The 19,014-nt window shown below is 40.0% G+C and overlaps 1 protein-coding gene across 3 annotated transcripts in view; it reads right to left on the bottom strand.

Annotated features, from left to right (window-relative positions):
- The window catches only part of exoc4 (exocyst complex component 4), a 187,452-nt gene that overhangs the window by 20,974 nt on the left and 147,464 nt on the right, over window positions 1–19,014 (bottom strand). For all 3 annotated transcript variants that reach the window (XM_041780750.1, XM_041780753.1, XM_041780754.1), the window contains exons 17-18: window positions 5,775–5,919; window positions 83–261 (exon numbers count right to left, since the gene is read on the bottom strand). In XM_041780750.1, coding sequence (XP_041636684.1) covers window positions 83–261; window positions 5,775–5,919 — 324 coding nt within the window. The remainder of the gene's footprint in view (window positions 1–82; window positions 262–5,774; window positions 5,920–19,014) is intronic.

Below are 19,014 nucleotides of genomic sequence, written 5' to 3'. Positions count from 1 at the left end.
GGGATGGAGAGAGAAGTAATTGTAAGAACAATCGACAAAGAAGAAAACAATACAAAGTAGGTATTTTCTGCTCCATTTTTACCTTCAAAGATGTACTGGAACTTGTGCTGCTGCAGGGCCGCTCCCATCGCCTCCTCTATCGCAGAGATGTCCTTGTTCAGTTTGACCACCAGAGGATCGTAGTCCATGCTCTCCACATTGGCCACGATAGCATAATTTCCTTGCTTAGTCAGCGGGATTAGGTAATGGAAACAATGCACCCTGGACATAGACATGGGAGCAAATGAACAGAGACAGAAACTACAATGAAACAACAAGATAAAACTTGTTTTTTCCATTTCAGCTGTTAACATTGATCACTAATTGCTCCCAAATCATCTCACACTCACTGTTTACAAGTCTGCAACAGTTTAAACCAGTGGCTCTCAACTGGTGGGTCCAGGCCAATTCATCTGAGAGTCTTTCAAATGCTATTATTCCATCACTTAAGTTTTTGATGGTGGCAGAGAGGACATAAAATTACTCTGCAGAATTGTTTTTTCTGAAATAATCAAAGTTCTAAGCTTGAGTTTACCCAAACTCACAGTACATTTTCTCTGTTTTTTAAGGAAACTTTAGGTAATTTTTCTTAAAAGGTAAATTAGTTTTCCTGAATCTTTTGGTGAGGTTTTTTTGGGCATTTCCCCAAACCTTTTGGTACTTTTTTCTGGGACTTTTCCTCCGAATCCCAGAAAAATCACAACAAACATGGGACTCTGTTTTTTTTTTTGATTGTTTGTTTTTTTCACAAAAATGTTGAGCAGTTCTCTACAGTGATATCTGAGGAATTTTGACCTGAAAGTTTTTTGGGTTTTAATTGCAATTTTTCCCAGAAACTTTCAGAAATCTTTCACAGAAATTTTATTCATTATTATTTATATTATATATCTTATTTTCTGCACTGTCTTTGTTCTGTCACATCTCTATCTGGAGTGCCCCCTTTAATAGAATAAATTAAATTGATTGGCAAATATATCAGAAATATGAGTCACGATTTGTTATTATGAAACCTGTGGTGGGTCCAAGGGCTGGACCAGTTAACAACAACTGTTTTAAACCAGCTGTCACATGTGTCAAGTTTCCAAAAATGCCAAAGAAAAAGACTAAAAAGAAAGAAAAGAGCCTTTTATGCCATGGAAAGACGAGTCAGCGGAATTATTCTTGATTGAAATGTAGACCACAGGTGACCCTGAGTAATCACACTTATACATTTACCAACACCTTTAATTCAAACAGAAATTATTAAGTTCAAAGCACTCAACACATTTACCTATCAAGCTGCTTTGACACCACTGATAGACTAAAGGAAGGTAGGAAGGTTATACGTTAAGGGCAACCTGTAGGGGACAGTGCTAAGTACAGTATTCTGTACAACTCTTATAGGTATGAAAGCAGAGACATGTACCAGATTCACTACTTGGTTCTAACAGAGAGAGGTCTTGAATTGGTGTAGGTGTGCTGAAATGAAACCTAAACCGAGTTTATACCTTTCTGTGGCTGTTAAAGGTCTGTTTTAGTGCGGTCTCTTTAGAAGGGTTTTTGCTTTTCAAATATTTATTCTGGAAAAAGTTGAATAAGGATGTGGCACAAATGTGGGTCTCTGCTTCAGGCTGGCCAGCTGCTCCTGTGGAGTAATTGTGGGTTAAAACCCTTGCTCAAGGGTTTTCACTCTTCTTGGCCAGATTTTTCCTGGCACGTGGATGACACATATTTGGTATGAGCTCAATTAGTTTAACACAATAATTGCAGTGATATCTGGAAATGAATAAATGAGGCCATTTCTTACACTTTAAATAAACAATTTTCATGCTTAAAATGACAACAAATGTCATGATGAGGACCAAAACATTTACTTCTATGTCAAATTTTCTCCCTGATAGTAACATGCATCTTTTATTTTCATAGAAGGGCTGTCTTACTTTGCATAATAATAACTAAAATAATGGCTTTATTTAAGTGGCACCTTTGAAAATAAAACTGTTTAGTGCTTTGACCAACAAGCAAACAAGGGAGCTAGATTCACCAGGAAATGTGTAGAAATAGAGGAAAAAAGCAATAAACTGCAAATGAATAAAAGCAATAAAAAACAATTGAGGAAAAAAATAAAACAGAGAGAAATGAAATAAATAAAGACGAGATAAAAGGCGCAGGTTAGAGCAGGCGCCAATTTACAGAGGCAGTAGCCCTCAACACACTGGTTTCTGTGCTGTTTATACAAGTCTTCCCCCCACTCCCTCTCTCCATATTTCCTGTCTCTCTTCAGCTATCCAGTCTAGATAAACTTCATAAACAAAGTCAGGCAATTACATTTACGCAAATAACCACACTGCAAACATTACAGATTAAGCATCATTACATACATAAAACTGAAAAAAGGTCTGATGTCTAATCCAGGATTACAACATGTATAGACCCATTTTAGAACTAGTTACGCGAATGATGGCTTACTTTTGCTTTGTTCGCTTTAGCTAAAGTGAACAAATCTTTGCTAGCTAGGTAGTTAACGCTACAGCGAAAGACAATGTAGCTATGTTAGCTTAAGCTAAAGCTAACAAAGTGCAGTGGTCTGCCACTGCACTCTGCAACATGTGGAGGAGGAGATGAGGAGGGACATTGTGAGCATGAGGAGAAGCACTTGTTTGTAAGGGGACACACTGATAACGTTAGACTAGTGGTAAAGGGCCGTTTCAAGCCAAGAAAAATGCCAGGGCCTCATTTACAACATCTCTTGAAAAATTTTAACATCTATATCTTTTGGCCAAAAAAGGCTCATTTTTGCCTAGACGTGAGGATTCAGTACCTCTTCAGTTCCACAATGGCAGAGCAGTGAGCAGAAAGGTATAAAAAGTTTAGGTAAGATAAGATCATATCTTACAGTATAAAGTGTACAAATGATATGGGTGATTCTCCTTCTGCCTTAAGCAAAGCCAACAACTAAACCCCAATTTTAACGCCTCGATCTAACTTCAATCTCCAACTATTCAATCATATCTTGCACTTAAAACTGTATCTCCCTCCTTTAACCTCCCACCCTCATCTCTCTCTCTCCCACCTCTTCCTTCCACCCACCACTCCCGCTCTCTTCCTCATGGCTTCATTTAGCTGGTACCACTATCAGGGGAAATTCGCTAGATGGGGAGAGTCAATGGAGTGTGGCATATAGCTAGACATCAGCCTCAGGGAGGGTTTTCTAACCGAAATCATAAACAATATTGCATAAGCTACACAACAGTCCACGGGGAAATGGTGGTACATGGAGGGATGGAGCAATCGGGGGGTGGAGGTGGGGTGATGGAGGACTATTAGTGGTTGTGAGGGGAGGGGAAGTATATGGTGTGGTAAATTAACTTGGCTATTGATGTTCAAAACACATACTCAGGACATGGTAGGAATTTCTGAACTGGTGCCTTAAAGGTAGAAGTGGGGTGCCACTGGTAATTTTTGTCCATTTGATTTAATGGCATGTCCTGAAGCCCTGTGTGCTACAATTATGGAAGCAGGATGTTAAATGATTTAAAGCCTTACTTTAACAACGAGTGTTTCATTTATGTGGGAGGTGACACGAGAGAGTGATATCAACAACAGGCAATGACCTTTAATAGCTTACAGATAGACACATCTCTCCTTCTATTATATCTGTTTTTGCCTATATACATATTTGTTTTAAAAACTGCTTACCTCAAGGGAATCAAAATGATTTAGTTTTCATCATGTTAGATGGGTTTTTGTTTTCTTCCTAAAAATGAGCAAAATTCAAGCTGCTTTTTCAGTTTTTCTGTAAACAAAATAAATTCTTGCCAATTGTTCAAAGCTTAAAGCTACTACAAGTAAATGATGAGGATAATGTTAAAGCTGGACCTTTAACCCCTTTTCTAAAATATTTTCTTTTACTTTGCAATCTGTGTTTTCTGGCCAGAAATCCCATTTTGCTTCCATTACACAGTTCAATTCCACAGTCAACTGTAAGTTATATTAAAAGAAAGTGGAAGCATTTAGGAACAACAGCAACTCAGCCACTGAGCGAAAAACCCCGTAAAATCACAGAGCAGGGTCACTGATTGCTAATGTTCTGCTGATACCATAGCTGAAGAGTTCTGAGCTTCCACTAGCATTAAAGTAAGTACGTGGAAGTACATTTCCAAGCCTCACATCACCAAGTCCAATTCTTTGGATGAATCACTCCCCTCACTTCCTATCACTGCATTGTGCCAACTGTGAAGCTTAGTGGTGGGGAGATAATGGTATGATAATGGTATGAGGCTGTTTTCAGGGTTTCAGGGTTTGACCCCTTATCTCCATTGAAGGCTGATCTTAATGCTCAAGCATAGCAAGAGATTTTGCAAGTCATGATGCTATGCTTTCATGACTGTACCCCAGTGCACAAAGCAAAGACTATAAAGACATGGCTGGATGAGTTTGGTGTGGAATAACTTGACTGGCCCAACAAGAGCCATGACCTCAGCTCCATCAAGTACCACATCAATGCATGACCTCATAATTTCTTTTTAGAATGAACGGGCACAAATTCCAACAAAAACACCCTCCAAGAAGAGTGAAAGCTGTTGAAGCTACAAAGGGGGAGGGGGGGCAACTCCATATTAAAGTACATGCATTTGAATACAGTGTCAATACAGTTCCTGTTGTTGTTGTAATGGGCAGACGGCCAAATACTTTTGTCCATATAGTGTAACTAAAAGCTGTTTGGCTATCACCTTAACTTACATCCATCCACTGGCATCAGTTAAAGGCATTACAAATAACTACATTGAAATAATCAATATTATTCCAGATAGCCGTGCTTACTTTAGTATTTCATAAAGGGACTTAGTACTAACTTCAGTGTTTTCTTACTACCTAAAAACGTCACACAAGAGTTTTAGGCTGCTTTTAAAAATACTTTAGCCAGAGAGTTGAAGTCAGTCTTACAGGGACAAAATTGTGTATTATATTGTGTTGTATCACCTTGTGTTTTATCAATAAATGCTTTTAGATATTTTCTTCTTTTACATTTTTATGTTAATTAACCTTCCCACTTATGGATCTAGTTTTAACACATTTTCATCTTCAGCAAACCTGAACATAGAATATACAGATGTACAGTACTGTGCAGAAGTTTTAGGCATGTAGAGCGCTAACAGTTCTTCACAGGTCCTGATGTTTCACAACCCCAGGCTGAAGAGAGGAGGGAGGGCAGCCAAAGTCAGTGTTGACACATTTGACATGTACGTGTGTTGCTCAGCAGCCAAGGTTAAGCTTAACAGCATTTCTTTTGTCCGGGCCTTTGCACCCCTGGTCATACGTCCAGCAGCCACCAACAGTTTTCAGGTGCTTGGAACATGCACGAAAACCAGGGGGTTGTGGCAACTCTCCTACCTGCCCTAACAGTACCCTAGGCTATGTTTAAGCGCTACATCTACCCATAACTCCGCCCTAAAGCTGTGGTTTTTGTTTTCTTTTCATCAGATTATTTTCCCATGCTCTTGGTAATGTACAAAGACACCCAGAGCATGACCTGGGTTGTGTCAATCCTCCTTCCCGCCCAGTGAGGCTTTCAGGTGGGCGTACTTGCCATTACACGCCTTACTTCAGCCTCAAATTTCGGCCCAAACATGCCTAAAACTTCTGCACGGTACTGTAGATCGTATCGTATCTTGTCCAATGCCATCTTGCCTTGTTCATCTTACTAAACAACTATCTGAGTTAAATTTTTCCAAAGTGTCAGTGACTCTACATACCTGACTTCCAGGTGCAGCACCAGGAGGCAGCGGTCTGCAATGTCTTGGAAACCTCTTGACAGGTCATTAAGGGTCTGCAGAATCTGCTCCCTGCTGCGCTCACTCTCACCGGCCACTTGGCTGTCTGCTGAGCATGGAGACACATCTGGATGGACAGAAAGACACAAATACATCATTAACAGTCATTATTACTGTGACCTGAACATGCTTGAACACCACTGCACATCAAGGTCAGAGGTATTTATGCGTTTCACAAGGACATAATGAGATACTTAAAATAACACAAGCTCCTACAGTAGGCGCAGAAGTAAACCATCAGTTAACTCTCACTCGCTCCCCAAGTCCTTCAGCGTGTACTTGTACTTTCTTGTCGCCACTTGTGCTGAGGCAGCAGGAGCATGTGTCAGTGCACTGCATTGTAAACCACACAAAGACCAGAGTGTGTGAAAAAGAGAGAGGGAGAGCTAGGGAGCACGGGAGCATGATGAGTGTATATAAATTCAGCCAGGTGTAGATCAATGGCCATAAATTAGCAAGGGGAGGAAAGGGAGAGAAATTGGCCCCGTCACTCATATGTAAGTCTATTTGGTCAATGAGGCGAGTGTGTGTGTGTGTGTAGTGTGTGTAAAGAGTGACTGTTGAGCAGAAGAATGCAGGGGTCCACGATCGATGTGCCGCAGTCAAAGCCAGCTCCCCAGTTACTCTTCCTGCCCTTCCGAAGGTCACACGTGCATGCACTTGGGCAACACGCACACAGCTAAGGACCAAGTGTCATCAAGTGTAAACCAAGGCCAAAATGATCCATTCATGTGTTCTCCCTCTACAAGACTGATTCTTTTGACCAATATTCCCTAAAAATTAAAATAACGTCACTCCAGAGCTGTTGGTTTCGCCACTAGATACAGTGTTGCCACTGTAAGTCCAACTTACTTGAAATGTCGCTTCAACACTAAATGATCCTAAAACATTTCATGTGCAGTTCTTTTACATCATCTTTTAAATAATGGTTATAGCCATTCCCTCCAAGGTTTTAAAGGTAGCAAATCTTTTAAGGGCTGATTTTGAAACATGGTATCAGCAGCTATAAGTACAATAGAACCCGGGGTTTAAAGATGACTGAGATAAAATACACGAGTGCAGAGACACTCAAAAACAAGGCAACTTCCAAGGACATTTAGATGTATCAGCTTAAAAATGTAAGACTTTTTTTCACTGAATGTTAAAGAAAAAGAATCAATCCTAAAATAAGTTCTAAAATTCTGAGATCCTGAGCACTGCAGAACAGCTTTTCATTTAGGATATCTCTGTACTTTGCTCCATTCAGCTTTCCCTCAACTCTGACCAGTCTTGAAGCCCCTGCTGCTGAAAACACCCCCACAGCATGATGCTGCCACTTCTCTGTTTCACTGTTGGGATGGTATTGGGCAGGTGATAAGCAGTGATTGGACTGACATACATAATGTTTATAATTGAGGCCAAACAGTTCAGTCTTGGTTTCATCAGACCAGAGAATCTTGTTCCTCATAGTCTGAGGTGCTTTTAACTCCAAGCGGGCTCTCATGTGTTTTGCACTGAAAGGCTTTCATCTTGTCACTCTGCCATAAAGTCCAGATCAGTGGAGGGTGGAGTGATGGTTGTCCTTCTGGAACTCTGTCCCATCTCCACACAGGATCTTTGCAGCTCAGTCAGAGTGGCCTTGGTTACCTACCTTACTAAGGCCCTACCTCCCCCAACTGCTCAGTTTGGCCCCGCAGCCAGCTCTTGGAAGAGTCCTGGTTGTGGCAAAAATTCTTCCGTTTGAGAATTATGAAGGCCACTGTGCTCTTGCAAACTTCCAGTGCTATGGATTTTCTTTATACCCCTCCCTAGATCTGTGCCTTGCAACAATCCTGTCTCTGAGCTCTGCAGGAGGCCTTTTATAGAGAGGTGTGTGCCTTTCAAAATCATGTCCAATCATTTAAATTGCAGGACTCCAGTCAAGGTGGAGAAACATCTCAGCAACAATCAAGACAACTGGGAGGCATCTGAGCTAAATTTCAAGTATTTTTAGAACAGGTTTAGATCCGGTTGGAAGGCTTTAAAGTGCAACATTGTTACCCTCCTTTCCTGGGTTTTAAGAAGAAACTACCACTGCATATCCTCCACATTTAAGACTTTCTTTACCTCCTCACATGGGTAAAGCTACCTCATGCTCATGTTCGCACATTCAGTGTGCGCTAATGAGTTTGCTTCAATAACTTCACCTTACAGTTACTTTAAATTTACCCTTGATGAGATGATGGACCACTGACTTAGGCAAACATCAGTGAGGTGTGCCACGGCCATCCAATCAGTACAACAAACACACCACCCATGTGTGACATGACATGACAGCTGCTCCTATGGACTGCCTGTCTGACGTGTCGAGATAAAGGTTAGACTGTGATGTGATGTGTGGGGATCAGTAAGTAGAAGTGCTGTACATATGAACTTGCTAATTAACTGTCTTGTGTAAACCTCTTGATAACGTGTGGGAGGACACTGCAGTGCGGAGTCATCAGCAGGTGGTGCAGGCAGTTTCTATTGTTACAGGGTGCTTCAATTTAAAGTCCTGCAGTAGAAAATAGATAACTTTGGTCTTAATCAAAACACACTTCATGATGATGATTTGTCATTTTGTTGCTTTGGTGATGATTAAACAAAGCATGCTTCTATACAATCTGAGCAACACCTCTAACACACCTTGATCTGATCAGCCTTGTCGTGCATGTTGTTCCGTCCTGTCTAGATCTTTGGTTTTGTTGCACGTATTCTCAGATGTATCCTGATGTTTATGAACCAGTATGTCTAAAATAGAGGCGAATCCTTCCCCTTACACAGCTGCCAGGCTGAAACTCTGTAAAATCATGGACAGTGTAAAGCATTTTTTGTTTTGTTTGGGTGATTAATTATTCAGTTTGGGGACGAATGGCAAGAAATCTTCATCACCACAGCATAGGTGAATGCTAACTGGCTAAGATAAGCTAGTTTATGGCAGTGATTCTCAACTGGTAGATTGGAAAGTTGTTTCCAATGGGTCACCGCTGAGTGCTAGGAAAAATAATGCTGCATGATCTATGGAAGCCCTAAGCAAACATACAGTAGATCCTTACATTCTTATAAAGCTTTTCTCTGATCATGGGTGATTTTCTTTTTTTGCTTTGTCCTTTTCTCAAAATTTCAACTTTCTTTCCTTTCAACTACGGAAAAAAATCAAGTTTTGCCATTAAAATAAGGGGAGTCCTTAAGAGATTACTCGGTTTCTATGGTATTTTGGGAAAATGTTGAAAAATAAAATCAATACAAGCATTTCTTTCTTTTTTTTCTGTGCTTTGTAAACATCTTTGTTTTGTCCTGTCTCTGTGTTAGACTGTGTGTTTTTTCCATTCAGGGTCAAAACTGCAATATTTTTCTGTACAAAATTTGAGTTGTTGAACATTTTTTAAAAATTGGGTCCCAATTTCTCATAAGGGGCTGAGGTGGTTCCTGGTGCCTGACCAGCTAAGATCCACTGGTTTATGGTACTTAAAGATGGTGTGAGGATCACTGTCAGCAGTTAGTCAGTGTTCTGGGGCTATAATGTGTATTAAAAGGCTGCGTATTTTGATTGAGTTAACACAATATTTGGTGTAAGGATTAAATAGGCTTGGTTAATAGACTTGAACTTGTATAGCAACTCAAGGCGCTTTTACACCACAGGTCACAGCTACCCATTCACCCCCATTAACTGCACATTCACATACTGATGACAAAGGCTGCCATGGAGAACTGGCCATCAGTATTACCTATGCCATTCATATGCATCCATGCCACTTAACAGGGGTGGGAGTGGGACTCTTTATCCTGGAGTTTCATGGTTAGACCAGCCCACTTTAGTTCACAACATTTTACTATGTTGTTTAATTGTGTATTTTGTACATTTGTTACAATACTGTTTACAAATTATGAATTTCAAAAAGTATAAAAGGTCACTTTTAGTGTTCAGGGATAAATGCTCTTGATATTTGTAATGGTTGGCTATGCAGTAGTTCACACACTGGGAAAACAGCTCATTGGTGCTTTTTTGCCAGTAACGAATTCACTGGGCTCACTACTGGGTCCTGGCACTGCTACTGACACAATTAACTAAACTGGGGGCATTTATTTCTATCTTTTAATGATGTCTTATTGTGGGATTATTACAATTTTTTTAACAAGGTCAAGTTTAAAAGTTTTACAAGTCTTTTGTTGTTTAATAAGTCCCAGTCATCTTTAATCGGCTGCTTTTGATAAATATAAACATTAACTGAATCCTACCAGCCCTTTCTCTTGGTTTGTGCCTGATATGGGTGGCTCTTCCTCACTCTGACAGTCATCAGTAAACTGTTTGAGATGCTGCAGCTGCTGCAACCTAGCAATGTTTCACACTTAGTTCTTGTTTTAACTTGTTACTATTTACCAAGAGCTTATCATTGTATACATTAGACCAGCAGTTCTCAACTGGTAGGTCAGGACCCAAAAGTGGGTCGTGATTAGATGTCTGAAAAACAATGGTGGCAAAAGTACTTAAGTTCTTATTGGACATGCATTGATACATTTTACTTTACCCTGTTACCGTGAAATAGGGTAAATTTAAATGTTTGATCAATATTTCAACTAATTTATCTCCTCTTCTTGCAATAAATAGCTACTTTCCTCATGATAATGAAGTAATTTCACAAGTTCTCTGTAAAATTGGCAAAAATTAACACATAATGATGAGGAAAGAGGGTACAAAATGTGTCAGTTTTGTCCCTTTCCTTTTTAATATCAGGTGTTTTGGTCCAATCATACTCCAAACTGCAACTTATTCAATTAACTAAACATGGGTTGTTGAAAATTTTCTGGAAACTCGGGTCGCGATCTGTCGTAAGACAGACTAGTGGGTCCTGAGGCCGGACCAGTTGAGAACCATTGCATTAGGCTATATAAGACCACATTACTTATGAATTTATTCATAATCTTAGACAGCAGTCTGCATGTTCAAAGCCGTGTATTATATTGCACATTTGGTACTGCGAGCTTACCTGAGTCATCTCCACCTGGCACATTTCCATCGAGCTGTGAGCTTGTTCTAATTTCAAAAATAAGTATCAAGTTTGGTACATTTGGCCAGCACAGCTTCTAAAACTACATTTTTTTAATCTAACCTTTTCAGCACCACTTTTGCTTTTTTATCCTACCTTTCCTTTACATTATATTCTTAATTTTGTTGGGGGAGAGGGATTAACCATTTTTAAGGAACCAATGTTACGTTTATGGTTCCAGTCAGACACAGACAGATTTCCTGATTACACAAAATGATTGGTTGTCAGTCAGAGAGGGATACAGAGGTGTCAAGAGATGCAGAAAGCAGGAGAGGAAGGGGGCCACAGAAAGAGAGGGAAGTTCAAAGGGGAAATGCTACCCAAACAATAAATGTGAGTGCAAACTGTATGATCTATTGGCTGTCACTGTCAACCATAGGCTGCCTGGCCCACTTGGATTTCCCCCGAGTCTGAAGCAGTGGGACATGTGAGCATGTAGCTGCAGGAGCTGGGGATTGAACTCCGACTTTCTCATTGCAAGACGACCAACCCTACTCTGCTCTACTCTCTATTGAGCCACAGACTAGAAGAAGTCTGTTTAGTGCTACTGACTATAGTCACCAGCAGAGCAGCAGAGCATCTACCTGTAGTATCTGCTATTTGCTCCTCTCGGGGTTTCTTTGGTGGGGTTCTGAAGTTCACCCCAGGCTTGTTGCCTCATCAGTCAGAGCATACAGTTGAACAATAATTTCTTTTCATCAAAAATAAATCCATAAATAAACAGGTAAGAAGTGCCTCCCACAGCATTTGGAGCCACCTCTTGCCTGCCAGGGTGTGGTTCCATGAGTATGTGATGTAATTTGAAAGCTATGAACTTGTTACAATTTTTTAAAAAATAAGTCAGTCAGTGGTCATTGGTACTACTGTTTAATGTTATACTGACCTCAAATGCCTCCTCCACTGGTAAATAAGCCACAACAGCCATGCATTAGATCTTCAAGTTGGTGATATCAATATCAAAACAGCTAAATGGGCCACAAGCACAACAAACAAGATCAGTCTTAACAGGAAAAATCCACCATGATTTCTCCAGGGAGCCAAGCATAATGACATTAATTGACTTCATTTGATTGTGTTTCGAGGATGCTATTTATTCTCTCTAATCATTAATAGATACAGAACACAGCGTTGACACACAGTCATGCCAATCAGAGTAAAAGCCACATTAACGAGTTATGCCGATAGAACTGAGGAACCCGTGGGAGCATTCAATAACATTATTGTTGCCTATTTGCTGTAAAGGCATAGTAGCATCATTAGCAAGTGTTTGGCTCAGCTGGTAGCGCATCATCTAGCCTTTTAATCCCCTTATAAAGTTTTAAATAAAGCACAAGATCATTTAGTGAGTCTCTTTCTTTCCCTTATTCTGTGCCTGTAGGAGTGTGTGGATAGGTGAGTGTATGAAAGTGACTTGAAGGCTTCTGTTTCCTCTCATGTGCATTACACTCACTCACTTTGGCAGCAGGAAAGAAAGAAAAAAAGAGGGGCTCGCTGTGGCATACACTACTGGAGGTCTCTCCAGGGGGTGTCCATGAAACACACAAGAAAAAAACAAGAAGACACACACGGATCTCTGCTTTGATGATGCGGGGGAGGCGTCGCAGCATGGGGGGGCGCCATTAAAGTCGGGGACAGACGGGCAAAAGGAGACGACTCATTGGTCCTGACTGACAACTTTCTTGCTCTCTTTTTTCCTCCTGATTAGATGCGAGGATATGTATGTGCTTGCCGTGTATCTTCACCACGCTCATGTGTAGGCATGCATGTATGCGTGTTTGTGTGTCGAGCTTATCCAATTATTTTCAAATCCCATCTAAGAAAAACGTCTGTTGCTTGCCATCTGTGGAAGATGAGGGTGGCAGACATTAAGGGAGAAGATCAGTGATGGAATCCGTATTTTTATACTCATAAAGCCTCTGCATGAACTGTTGGATTACACATGAATCTAATTTTTCCATTTTGACCATTACTGGAACAAGAAAAGTTAAGTGAGAAAAGGAAAGTCTTGACATTTTCTGCAGGCTTAAAAACTACAGATGCTAAAATCTTGACACAAATCATGCTCTTTGTTTAAAAAAGTACAACATGTCCTACCCTGCAAGAGATGTATGAAGAGAAAATGGAGAAAGATAAAGAAAGGACAGTATCCTGCAGCAGTGGAGTGATGAATGATTCATAGATGACTGACTGAGCGAAAGAGGAGTTATTAATTATTTTGCTGCCTCTGGTAGAGGATGAACATCTGCACAGGGGGATCTGAACTTCTGTCCAGAGAGGAAGATGAGGGGGTAAAAAATTGAGGAGATTGAAAGGTTTTGATATCCAAAAGCGCCAAATCATTTAATAGTGTCTTATGAGAGAACGAAAACATGGTGGAAATTTTAACAGAAATTAAACCCACATGGAGGAGACAAAAGACAATATTTCAACTGCTGCTAAAACAACACCATCTTCTCCTGCTGCAGCACATCCCCCAGGCCTGCACAGGGAATAGGAATATGTTCTCAGTCAACTTGCCTTGTTAAACGGAGTCAAGAAAACAATCATTGCTGAAGGGAAGCAGCCAAGGTTAAAAAAAGTCCAGTACACGTGAAGCAGAGCAGCAGCCGAAAAGAGGAAAAAGAACATGTTCCCACTAGAAGAAGAGTGAAAACCCTGCAGCATGGAAGGCCTGTTTCCCTGCACTAAACGATGCTTAGGCCTCCGACATGACCACAAACATTTGCAAACAAGAGTATGAAGTCACGCAAAAGTCTGCAGAAGACAAAGATGATGCACATGATCTCTGGCTTAAAAGTCTGTGTTTGCCGCTCCAAGTTCCAACAGGGCTGCAGGACATGCTGGGAAATATTATTAAAAGTGACTAAAATTCAAACAGGCACAGCAGTCAACAAACAAAATGTCTGTTGTGTTGTCACTGCCCCTCAGGCGTCTGCTAGTTGTCGAGCAAATATTGTCAGAGTGGATTGCAAGTCCAGTGCTGCCGACCAGATGGGCGATAAGACCCTTCCTGCAGCCACCTTCACGACCAATCACCATCAGCAGCATGTCTGCAAACACAGTCTCACATGTACAAAAAGTTGCACACCTAAACTGCATTAAGATTCAGCACCTTGAGGAGGTCAAAGGGACAAATATGCATGTTCATGTTTATACATAGCAATGTGTGTATCTACACGTAGAGAAGGATTCAATCACACATGAAGGTGACTAAAACAAACGCCCACTGCGGAGATCCTGTAGGCATCCTCCTGAACTGTAAGCACTTGAAGTACAGACAAAAAAATAGAAAGACAGAGAAAGAAAATAAGAAAGAAGTAGGGAAGAAAGAGGAATGAAAGAATGAAAAAGAGTGAGAGGAAAATGAGTTGTTCATACCTGACTGCTTCTGTAATATAAAATCCAATTTGGAGAGGCATAGACGTGAGGCAGGAGGGAGGAGGATAAGATAAGGTGGGGTCCTTTTCCCCTGCCGTACCTTCGTCCCGTCTTACACAGTGCATGCTCGTGTACGTGCACATGCGTGCACGCGTGCTAACCCACGCACACGTAGTCCGTCATCATCTCGGCAAACACTAAATAATGAACAATACGGAGGCTGTCCCAGCATGATAAGTGACTGCCCTATCCTTCCCATTAGTGCCACCCGACAGAATTAATGATAATTATGTCACGTCTCTTGCCGTGCTTTTATTGAATTCTTATCTGCGAATAAACGAAAGAAGCTAGCGTCAGAGCAAGCGGTGGGGGGAGGGAAGTTTTAAAAAGAGATAGTGACAAAGTCAAGTCCAAATAAGAATATCTGAGAAGTCTCATTTAATTATTTCATGTCTAAAAGAAAAGCGGCGATATGGAACAGCAAAAGAGAGCAAGTTCAATGAGCAATCAGAGGACTGAAGCTGGAGAGAGTTATAACAATAGCTGATAACAGTTAAAGCACTTCCTCTATCCCGTCAGGAGAAAGGTGCATAATTTACCAGCACTTTACTCTGCCAGAGGACCGAAGACTGCAGTGGACGGAGCTAACCGTCTTCATTGAACTGTAACAGTAACTACAGAGGTGCAGAGAAAATAAGCATTCATAGCTGCATCTACATACTTTATGATAAAGTTCGATGAAAAATGCAAAATGTGTTCAAGCTAGATCCAGAGCTGAGCTTAAAATTACATGTGCAATTCAATTCTATTACAATTAAAAATACAGTAACAGGGCTTGAATGATGCTGCAAGATTGCAGGAATCCCAAACAAAATATCTCATTTCTGCTGGTCTCACTCTCATTATACGAGAAAATCAAACATAAAATTAGGAGTTTACAGTGTTTTTTACAGTGCCCTGGTATGTCGCATTGAAAATGTATAGATGTATAAAATCAAGGAGCTAGCCATGTGTCTCCGTTTGCTAATATTTGTGATACAAAACATGTCATTCTGGAGATCTCAGTGACTCCAAGCATGGTACTTGTGATGGATGCCACCTTTCCAATAAGACGGTTTTTGAAATTTCATCCCTGCTTGATATTCCACAGTAAACTGTAAGTGATATTATTAGGAAGTGGAAGTGTTTAGGAACAACAGCAACTCAACCATGAAGTGGAAGACCACGTATAATCACAGAGCGGGGCAACGACTTTTTCATTTGAGTGAAGGGCAGTCTGAATGCTTCAGCATGCCAAGACATTTTGGACAATGCTATGCTTCCATCTTTGAGGCAACAGTTTTGGGAAGGCCCTTTTCTCTTCCAACATGACTGTGTCCCAGTGCACAAAGCAAGGACAATAAAGACATAATTTGATGAGTTACGTGTGGAGTAACTTGACTGGCCCACACGGAAGCCTGCCCTCAACCCTTCTGGGCAACTTTGGGATGAAGTGGAACATTGATTGCGAGCCAGGCCTTCTTGTCCAACATCACTGCCTGGCCTCATAAATGCTCAACGGAATGAATCCTAGCTTTCTTTCCCTCTCTTCACACACTTAACCCCACACATGAATTTGGACAGGTGTGAGTGATGAGCAGAGTGACAGTGTAAAATCTCTGAGTTTCCCCCATGGATGGCAACAAGCAAGCTGGTGTGCAGTCCACCCAGGTATGGTTGCCGACATGAGATCGCCTTCTTTGATTGATAAACTTGTGCATAGTATCACTTTTCCTTGAACCCTTCGTGTGTGCATATATAATGCTCTTATGCATGTCAGTAATGCTTTAAGAAAAATCTGACATATTGTGTTGTAGGCTATATATAAATCATAATTCCTTGGAGATTCAGCTAATTACTGAATAAGCCTTTTGAAAAGACATCAGTCACAGCATGACTTCTGCACCAAATGGAAAAATGAAGATTGACAAACTGTTTACCACATTAATTAGTGGAAACCTTTCATATAACCCTGAGTCTAAAGGAATAAGAATTTAAAAAATATATAAAAATAGAAGACTTCAACTGAGAGTAAGAGTACAAAGAACAACCTGATCCTGTTATAAGAGTCATTAATGGAGGTTTAATGGCTCCTTGATTGCTATCATACATTGTTATTAAAAAAAGATATGAACTTGAAGGAGAATATTACAAGATCTGGGAATCTCTAATGAGATTTAACATGTTCAAGAAGTGATAATGATGAGAAAAAAATTAGTGTAATAATAAAGTGATTACCAAGCCCTACTAGAAGACTGATAGAACACATACACACCTATTTTTGATCAGATGATATAAAAGTGTGCAGGGAGTGTACGAGTTGTGTGGGAACAAATGTAGGCATTTGTGCATGCTTGCAAAAAGAGAGTGTAATGAAGGTGTGTGTGGCGTTAAGTGCTCTTTGGCAACTCCAGAGAACATAATGAGTGCGTGATAATACACTCAAACAAGAACTTAATGAAGCACAGGTATTGCTACAACAGAACTGCAGCTACGGATGAGAAAACCTCTGCTTGTGACCCCCTAAAGCATGTAGACTATGTTTTTATCTGGAGTGTTTTCTGATAGATAAATAAATGCTTAACAACTGCTGAGAAAGTATCCAGCATTTTATACAGTACTTCTCATGCTGATTTAATACTGCTGTACAGTGTTAGAAAGCAGGCAGGGGAAGATGTATGGCATCACTGAGGCTTATCACAATGTGCTTCCTGTGTTTACTCTTTAATTAGCAATCATAAATTTCATATTTTTAGATGTCCTGTGAATTGACACTTGAAACACTTAGTATTTTCTGATAGCATTTCAGAAAGTCTATGTGCCTGCATGGGAAAGAAATTAGAAACATAAAATGACAGCCATAAAAAAGGATAATCTAATTTTATTTACAGAATTAAAAAAAAAATAACAGGCAGAATTTATGAGTCAGTTTTTCAGCAAGCAGAGGAAGCAGTCTGGAAGCAGTCACACGGGTAAAATTGATTGCATGTGTCAATGTTTTTGTTGAAAATGTCACCGAGTTTTGCCTGTATAATTGCATCATTAGAATAAATATTGTTTATATGTAGAGCAGGTGCACAGTTTGTACAGGTTTACAGGCTATCAGCATGTACTCAGCACTGTGTTACAATTTGTGGACAAATCCCTGTATACATGCAAACACGTGATAGATAAGGGTAACTTCATTATGCAATGAAGTAAAAGATCTCGAATATGTCTCACAAAGGACAACAGGATGCCCGACCATCTTTGATATAGTTAGAGAGGAGCAAACTTGATTTACTGAAGCACTTATGACTTAGGCTCGATTAATATCTTACTGCCTTGTTTACAAAAGTTTACACTGTTGATCTATAACTCCTTTGCACACTACTTACTGGTAGCTTCACTGCAGCTTCCTAATAAACAGAGCCAGCATTTAAATGGTTTGAGTAATGAAATTACTAGTTAATTATTTTAAGTAGACTCAGCTTTAATTCTAAAAGGACTGGGCTTAACTTTTTATGTGGAATCTACTAAATAACAATTTATTTATACTTGAAATATGTTGTAAAATCATCCTCCCCTTGTCAACTATTCAACCTAGTATTTTAAGTAACAATGACTAATTTTCATAAGTGTAGTCAAACACATTTCTCATTCATTAAACTATTTTGAACCTGTTTAAACTTAAAACTTATTCCCAAATTTTGTGTTGACAAAATATATATATTAAAATTAACACAAAAGGCACAGCATTTTTTAAAGTTCATTTTTAATAGCCATAAAACACAATACATCAGAGAACAATACATCAGAGAACAATACATCAGAACAGAGGCAAAAAAATAGACAAGGGAGCCATACTGTAGCTTTAACTTTGCCAGTGTAATAAGCACAGTGGCAGCCTAGAAAACTCAGCCGTACAAGACAAGTTCCTTTCTCATAGTCTGAAGTTTGGGTGGTTGCCCGCTCTGACCCAGGGTCAGTGTTACCTGCTGAATGAAGGTGAGTGTATTCTTCATACACTTTGGGTATTCCAAGTGGAGGGCAAATGCAGGGTTTCTGCTACATGTAATTGATCGTGGTGCACCGCCACGCCAAAATAAAAGCCGCCATGCCTTCAGAATTATGATCCTTTTTTATCAGATGTTAAAAATGTAAATTATACTGTATGAATAAATCCAAATAAACATAAGTCTATATTTGCTTACATTTAAGTACCAAATGAGTTTGAAATTGTAATCATGAAATGTGACACTGACTCTAAGTAATTTAATTTTGAAAAATGAACACCGGTGTCTCAACGTCCTGTCTGTTGTCAAACATGGACGGCTGATAAACATTACTTTCGCTTAGTTTAGTACTTCCCTGATTATAATCCGATGATAAATGGTAAACTTGAGTAGATATATTCATCATCAACAGTGTCTCATGATGGAGATGAGACACTAGCAATCTAAAAATAGCTCGTTGTCATAAAATCTCAGACGGAACTTTAGTTCCATTTGTGTTACAATACAAGACTGGATAAAAACAATAGTGATGGGCTGTCAGGCGTTCATGAAAAAATCCTGGAGGAAACCCTGACGTGTAAAGCCAAACACAACACGAATAGCCTGAATTAGGTTGGCAAGGTCATCTGACAAGGTTTCTCTCTAAGGCCCCACTTTCCTGAAAGCAGAGGATGCCCACTCAAAGTGTCTTTTTGAAGATCCTAC

This window comes from Cheilinus undulatus, linkage group 23 (assembly GCF_018320785.1).
Source record: "Cheilinus undulatus linkage group 23, ASM1832078v1, whole genome shotgun sequence".
NCBI lineage: Eukaryota > Metazoa > Chordata > Actinopteri > Labriformes > Labridae > Cheilinus > Cheilinus undulatus.
Note: the sequence above shows the minus strand (reverse complement) of the source record. Positions and strands in the feature narration are given on the sequence as shown.